This window comes from Mandrillus leucophaeus, unplaced genomic scaffold, assembly GCF_000951045.1.
Source record: "Mandrillus leucophaeus isolate KB7577 unplaced genomic scaffold, Mleu.le_1.0 Scaffold227, whole genome shotgun sequence".
In the NCBI taxonomy this organism is placed as follows: domain Eukaryota; kingdom Metazoa; phylum Chordata; class Mammalia; order Primates; family Cercopithecidae; genus Mandrillus; species Mandrillus leucophaeus.
The window spans coordinates 491,778-499,709 of NW_012102332.1; the positions used below are offsets into that span (position 1 = coordinate 491,778).

General features: G+C 45.3%; 1 protein-coding gene across 1 annotated transcript in view; it reads right to left on the minus strand.

The window, feature by feature from the left end:
* ATP10A (ATPase, class V, type 10A) overlaps positions 1–7,932 on the minus strand; it is a 106,124-nt gene that overhangs the window by 17,862 nt on the left and 80,330 nt on the right. Inside the window, exon 15 of the mRNA XM_011981496.1 lies at positions 3,945–4,129. Coding sequence (XP_011836886.1) covers positions 3,945–4,129 — 185 coding nt within the window. The remainder of the gene's footprint in view (positions 1–3,944; positions 4,130–7,932) is intronic.

A 7,932-nucleotide genomic window follows, 5' to 3' on the forward strand; every position in this document is an offset into this window, starting at 1 on the left:
GCAGGAAATATGGGAAGAAGAGGGTGATGCACTCCAGCTTTCCTGCCAGAAGACTGAAAAGGGGATTCCTGGGGAACCAGAAGGCATTGGAAAAATTGTAAAGGAGAAGCCTGGCTAACTGACCCCATAATGTTGTTTATGAATTCCTGGCCTCACCCATAACAAAGCCTTTGAGAGGCAAACTCTGCAACAGACTGCCACCCAAGTTCCAAGGTGACCTCTGGAGGGCAAAAATGCAAGACTAAGTCTTATAAACACATCTGCCTTTGAAACCAGCACCCAGAGCTCACAGCCCAAACCCCACAGGGTTGATCACCTGCTTAACAAAATCCACATTCTCCGTAGAAATTAAAAATGGCCAGTGTCATAACATAATATTCAAAATGCCCATGATACAATCCAAAACTTCTTAGCACACAAAACCAGGAAAATCTTAACTCTGTGGAAAAAGACAATCCACAGAAGCCAACGTCAAGATGACACAGATATTGACATTATCAACAAAGACTGAAACAGCCATTATCCAAATGTTCCAAGAAGTAAGACTGAATGTGCTGGAAATGAACAGAAAGAAAGTCTTGGCCAAAAAGAAGGAAGATATTTCGGAGAATCAAATAGAAATTTTAGACAGAAATAATTAACTGAAATAAAAAGCTCACTGGATTCTAAATCATCTATGTAGATACTCTGCCCTCAAGAAGAAAACTGTAACTCCACACTCTTAACTGTGAGCTGTGCACAGTGACTTTCTTCAGAAGAATTCAGTATGGAAGAGGCAAAGAGCACAGTGAATAGACCCGACAATCACAAGGTCAAGCCCAACAGTGGCATGGTGTTGACAGCATGTACCCTCGACAGGATATGATGAAAATGGCACTTGGTCTCTGTGGCTGTCCTCCCTAAAACCCTTAGCTCCACTTCAGTGATAAGAAAAACATCAGACAAATCCCAATATAGGGGCCTTCTACAAAATACCTGGCCAGCGCTCTTCAAAATGGTCAAATTGATTAAAAGTAAAGAAAGTTTCCAGAAGCGTCACCGCCAAGAAGAGTGTAAGGAGGCATGATGACTAAATAAATGTAATGTGGTGTTCTGGATGGGACCCCAGAACAGGAAGAGGACACTAGGTAAAAACCAAGGCAATGTATGGACTTTAGAAAGTAGTAATGTATCAGCATTGCTCCTTGATGTGATAAATGTACCAGGCTAATGCGAGATGAGGAACAGAATAAATTACATATGGCAGATATGAGAAATAACTCTGTACTCTCCTCACAGTGTTTCTCTAAATCTGAAACAATTCTATATATAGACTTTATTTTTAAAGACTCTCTGGATGGGCTCAATGGCAGAATAAAGATGACCAAGGAAACAGCCAGTGAAGATCCGCTTCTACTTAATGAATAGCAAATATGTTTTCTCTTCCTTAAGATTTTCTTAACATTTTCTTTTCCCTAGCTTACTTTATTGTAAGAAGACAGCATATAATACATACAATATACAAAATAGGTGGTAATTGACTATTTATGTTATCAGTAAGGCTTCTGGTCAACAGTAGGCTATGAGTAGTTAAGTTCTGGGGGAGTCAAAAGTTATATGTGGATTTTTGACCACACAGAGGAACTGGTATCCCTAATCCCTATGCGTCCAAGGGAAAACTGTACCATAAACAGATGGAAAATAAAAATTTAAAAATACTATTTACAAAACCTCCAAAAACATTGTACAGATGGTCCCTGATTTACAATGATTCAACTTACAAATTTTCAACTTTTGGATGGGTTTATTGGGGGTATTAAATAAATTTTCAACTTATGACATTTTTGACCTATGATGGGTTGACTGGGACATAACCCTGTCATAAGTTGAGGAGCATTGGTGCTTGGGTATGTATCTAACAAAACATGTATGCGATGTGTATGCTGTAAACTATAAAATGCTGATAAAAGAAATAAAAGGAGACTTAAAAAATGTAGAGATATACCAACTGTACAGAATGGAAGATCAACATAATAAAAACATCAATGCTTCCCAAATTGGTTCATAAATTTAACAAAATTCAAATAAAAGTTCCAGCAGGAATTTCTGTATGGGAAAATTAATTTAAAATTCATACATGAAGGCAAACAAGATGACTAGCCAAAACAATTTTGAAATGGAATAAAGTTGGAGGAATAACACTACCAATTTTTAAGACTTATAAAAAACTACAGTAATCAAACCACTACAATGAATCAATACACACGGTATTGGTGAAGGGACAGACAAACAAATCAATGGAACAGAACAGAAAGTCTAGAAACAGACCCACACAAATATAACTAATTGATTTTTGACAAAGACGCTTGCAACCAAAAAAAGACGCTTTCAACAAATGGTACTGGAGGAACTGGGCAGTCACATGTGGAAAGACGAAGTCTAAGCTAACCCTCACACCTTTCATGAAATGTGATCCAAAATGGACTGCATCTATAGACAAGATGTTAACGTGTAATGCTTTTAGAATAAAACATAGGAGAAAATATTCATAATTAGGCACATCTAAGACATGACACCACATGCATGATCCATACAATTAAAAAAAAAAAAAAAAAAAAGAGGAATCAGACCAGGCACAGTGGCTCAAGCCTGTAATCTCAGCCGAGGCAGGATGATCACTTGAGTTCAGGATTTCAACAACAGCCTGGGCAACATGGGGACACCCCCTCTTCCCATCTCTTAAAAAAATAAAAAAATTAGCCAGGTATGCTTGTGCCCGCCTGTGGTCCTAGCTACTCAGGATGCTGAGGCAGGAGGATTCCTTGAGCCCAGGAGATTGAGGCTGTAGTGAGTCACGATGGCGCCACTGCACTCCGGCCTGGGTAACAGCGTGAGACCTCATCTCCAAAAAAAAAAATAATAAAATAAAATTAAATCTAAAAAGAATAACAATTTATCAAAACTAAAAGCTTCTGTGAAAGACAATATTAAAAAATAAGACAGGGATGAAATATATGCAAATCACATAGCTGACAAAGGACTTGCATACAGAAAACACAAAGAATTCTCAAAACTGAACCTTAAGAAAACAACTCAATTAGAAAATGGAAAAATACTTGACTAGACAATTCATCTAAAAGGATATATGAATGGAAAATAAGCACATGAAAAGATGTTCAACTTCATTAGACACTAGTGAAATGCAAATTAAAACCATAACAAGATACCATTACACACCCATTAGAGGGGCTAGCAGAAGAAAATCAGTGTCAATGTGCAGTGCTGGAAAAGATACTGAGCGAAATAGTACAGCACTTTGAAAAGCAGGCTGGTGTCTGCTGATGGTGCAGTTGTGGACCTAAGAGGGGCTGGGGGGACTCTTAAGTGTGGCCCCAGAGAGGCTGTGGTGGCCTTGGCCACACTGGGGAGGAGCAGATCAGCCACAACAAGACGGTTCCCTGCTCCATTCAAGAAGGCTGAAAGCCAGCGCAAGAAGTTTTGAGTGGGAACTCCTGTGAGGACTCAGAGCCCAGACCAGGGCAGTATGTGAGGCAGCTATTCCCCACAGCCTTGGGGATTTCAACAGACAAATCCGACTGGATAAGGAAGTCCTCAGTGCCTGCGATGGTCCTGAGGTGCTCAGTGCTAAATGGACCACTGTCCTGGCTCCACTGTAGAAGCACATGGGACCTCACGAGAAAGTTCTCTGATGACTTGGACAGTATGTCAGGAGAAAGCAGGCTGAACTTCGTATAAATAAAGTCCACATGTGCATTCCTTTGGTACTAAGAATTCCAGCAAACTTCACCACTTCCAAGGCAATAACATGCACGTCCTAAACCTGAACGCAGAGGGTGAGGTCCTTCTCACAGCAGCTGCCAGGAATGAGAGTCTCTGCCAAGGGGACCACAATGAACATGGACCACCCCAGGGGAAGGAAGCAGAGCCACTTGAAACCCACCTACCTGGGACGTGGCGTTCAGGGTGATGACCTCCTCGTCGTGGTCCAGAAGTTTGCAGGCATACGCAATGTTGACGGCGGTTTCTTGTTTGTCACCAGTGAGAACCCAAATCTGCAGGCCCGCTTGACGCAATTTAGAAATAGTTTCAGGGACTCCATCCTGCAGGCGGTCTTCAATCCCAGTGGCACCTGGTCAAATGCACAGCAGTGTGAGCGAACCCGCTTCTCACGTGCGCCCCCCATCCTGCTGGGGTGCAAATGGCATGCACCAGATACACCGAAGGCAGGCACTGGTACAGTCCCTGTTGTCTGGGCCTTGCCTGGGGCTGGGCTGCCAGTTGCCTGCCATGCAGTGACAGGAAGTCCTTTGTGGGACCATTTCAGGACAGTGGTGGACGCTTTTGACTGCTCTCTTGATGTGACTCAGTCCAGAGTGCGTAGGAGTAACCGTGAGTCACTGAGTATAATTGTATGTACTTACACCAAAGTACCTCGACTTATCTCTAACTTGTAACTTTACAGATAACCTGAAAGCAAAGCGTATGGGAAGGTGTTGGGAATGACGATTATTTGGAGGGATAAAAATACAGCCTTAAAAATTGCCCATCCCATACAAAGCTTCTGGTGAATGAAATTCAGAATGTCCAGTCTCAACAATGCTTATTACTAGTCACTATAGAAACAGGCTTCACAGGCAAGCCCATTATGTCTTGAAACCAAGATTATCCTAAATACGCTTTTTCCAGAAACATAAAGAAGTCGAGAGGTGGGTTTTGCCTTTTTGATCTCAGTATGTTGGGAAAAATCTACTATTGACTGCAGAAATGTGCTTAGGCCTGCCTTGGGTTTTGTTATGGTGTTTTTTTTTTTAATCTGTTTACATCTTGGTGAGATGGTGTCTGTCTTCCCCGCTCTGGAAGTAAGCTGCAGCCCCCAGGCCCCGGGTTCGAGCCCTGACTGAGGCTCCTTCACTGCTCGACACCATGCTGTGCCCTGTGCTGGGATGCTGCTATGGACTGAGCGTTTGTGTCCCCCAGATGCACAGGAGGAAGCACTAATCCCCACTGTGACAGTATTAGGATGTGGGGCCTGCAGCAGGTAATTAAGTTCAGACGAGGTCATGAGGATGGGGCTCCCACGATGGGATCAATGTCCTTATAAAAAGAGGCCCTGGGGCTGGGTGCGGTGGCTCACGCCTGTCATCCCAGCACTTCTGGAGGCCGAGGGGGGTGGTCACTTGAGGTCAGGAGTTCCAGAACAACTTGCTCAACGTGGTGAAACCCCCTCTCTACTAAAAATACAAAAATCAGCTGGGCGTGGTAGTGGGTGCCTGTAATCCCAGCTGCTTGGGAGGCTGAGGCAGAATTGCTTGAACCCAGGAGGTGGAGGTTGCAGTGAGCTGAGATCACGCCACTGCACTCCAGCCTGGGACACAGAGCAAGACTCTGTCTTAATCAATCAATCAATAAATCGGCATTGGAGAGGTGATTTCTCAATCTCCCCATCGTGTGAGGACACCACAAGGAGGCAGCCGCCTGCAAACCAGGAGGAGATCCCTCACCAGACGTTGCACGCTGTCACAGCCTTGATCTTGGACTTTCGGCCTCCAAAACTGTGAGAAGTAAATGTCTGTGGCTTAAGCCCCCAGTCTGTGGTATTGTGTGACAGCAGCACAAATGAACTAAGCCACCCTTACCCCTTCTTCTAGAGTGACGGGATGGCAGGCATGGGGAGGGGAAGGCGGAACTGGTTCATCCTGAGGGTCACTTGCACTGTGACAGGTTTCTTCATGTCTGGGGAGGGCAGAGGGATGGTCTTGCCCTCCTCTGTGTGTTCGCAGTAATTCATTCATACTTAATGATAGTAATAGTGATTACAGAGTAAGCCTAATAATGGCTAACCTTGATGGATTACTGACAATTTGCCAGGATAACGCTTCCACTACAGTGCTTGAAACATAACCCAGGCAGTTGCCCACTCTTCTGTAAATGGCAACTTCCGGCCGCAAGGATCTTGTGCGTCCCACCTTCGTATCCCAGCTGCCCAGCTAGAGTCCCTCAGTTAAACGTCTGCCAAGAAAGCAAGCAGGGAAGGCTTTGCCGGAAACTCCCATACGGAGGGTGTCTGTTGTTTCACAGGGAAAAGCTAACACCTTGAAAACAGAACTTCTTAGTTCAGGAGCGAATTGGTCAAACTCATGGGCCTCCCACTGGGTCACCCCACAACCCTCACCTTTATAAGGTGTGAGCCTGAGTCACGTGCAGACTAGCATTGAACTGAAACACGGAGTTATGGGAAGGACCCCCACCTTGGCATGAAACACGGCAGAGGAAAGAGCGTCTGCAGGGAGCAGCCTTTCAAGATGATTTGGGGCACAGTGGCTTTCTTCAGCTTTCCAAGGTACTAGTTCGTGACATAATTTATGTGACTCTGAGTAAATGCCACTGTCTTTATGACCTGACCATTGGGAGGGCCTGGCATTTCTGAGTATTATAACACAGGAGTTGGTAGTGTGCAGAGCCCAGCGTCACTGTGCTTGGTGCCACACAGCTTCGAATGGGAGGGGAAAGGATTTCACCAACAAGGAAGTTTTAGACATTCAGAGAAACTAGCAAGGACACCAGGGGAAATGAGCAAGACAGTGTCCTTTGAATTTAGGTTCCTGCCCAGAGCATTAAGAAAAAGAAAATTTCAAGAGCATGGAGAGCATGGAGGTCTTTCTGCCAAAGATAGTTATGTATGGTTCTCTGATGCTATTTAAGATAAGCACCTGGGCCTGGTGCAGGGGTGCACACCTGTAATCCCAGCACTTAGGCAGGCTGAGGCAGGAGGATCGCATTGAACCAGGAGTTTGAGACAAGCCTGAGTGAGACCCCATCTCTACCAAAAAAATTAAAAATTCATCTGGGCCTGGTGGCCCACGCCTGTGGTCCCAGATAGTCAGGAGCTCGAGGCGGGAGGATCACTAGAGCCCAGAAATCTGAGCTCACGGTGTGCTGTGATCGCACCACTGCACTCCAGCCCAGGTGGCAGAGTGAGACTCTGTCTCAAAGCTAAAAAAAAAAAAACAGGAAAGCACCTTCATGGAAAGACTTAGAAAGGAGTATTTGGCTTTGGAATAGTAAATACAGAAGTGGCTGGCTTCACTTTTCTCAATGAAGCCGAGCAGCTGGAACACAGTGTCCGCGTTTGAGCCGTGTGAACACTAAGGTGGTGGGTGGCTCTTGGACTCTCCGGCTCAGGCCTCGTCATTTGAAACAGAAACATACCAGGTAGCAGGAGATGGTAAGTGGTGAACAACCGGCCTGTGGGAGGGAGGCTGACTGACTGCATTTGCTCATTTCTGTGGTGTAAATACTCCCACCTCGGCTGACTTCAATCTACTAACATAGCATCAAAAGGCAACGTGAGATTCCTGAACATTTATGTGGGCTACTGCAAAATGCTTCAAAATTTATCCACGGGCTCTGCCAGCAGGCGTGAGCAGGCTCCAGTGCACGGCTGGCACCCATGTGGGCAACCCAGGAGTTCCATCACCAACACATCTCAGAGCCATCCTCATGTGCACTTGGAGGGAAGTGTCACCTAAGGATGACAGCGGGACGTGGTGGAATCAGGGTTTGGAGAAATGCTGATGGCCAGGATCCCTACTCCAATCAAAGGAAGCCGAACAGGGGATCAGAAAACTCTGATTTTAGATCTTCACACAGTTGCCCAAGTAAAAATTACAGAATCCAAGCAAGAAATCCCTGTGAAGAAGACCTAAGATGACTGGATCTCAAGTTCACTATGAGCCTCGGTGCAGCAGGGGCTGTTAATGACTTAGGATATGTTAACAGAACTACAGCATCCGGGCCAAGAGAGGTGACAGATGCACCATCACCAGAGAGAGCCGGCAGAGGAGAGGCCAGCTGGGTGCAAACGGTGTGGAAGCACCAACAGGAGACTCATCACCGCACAACCGCTCAGAGCCAGGCCCTGTGCCTGCGCCA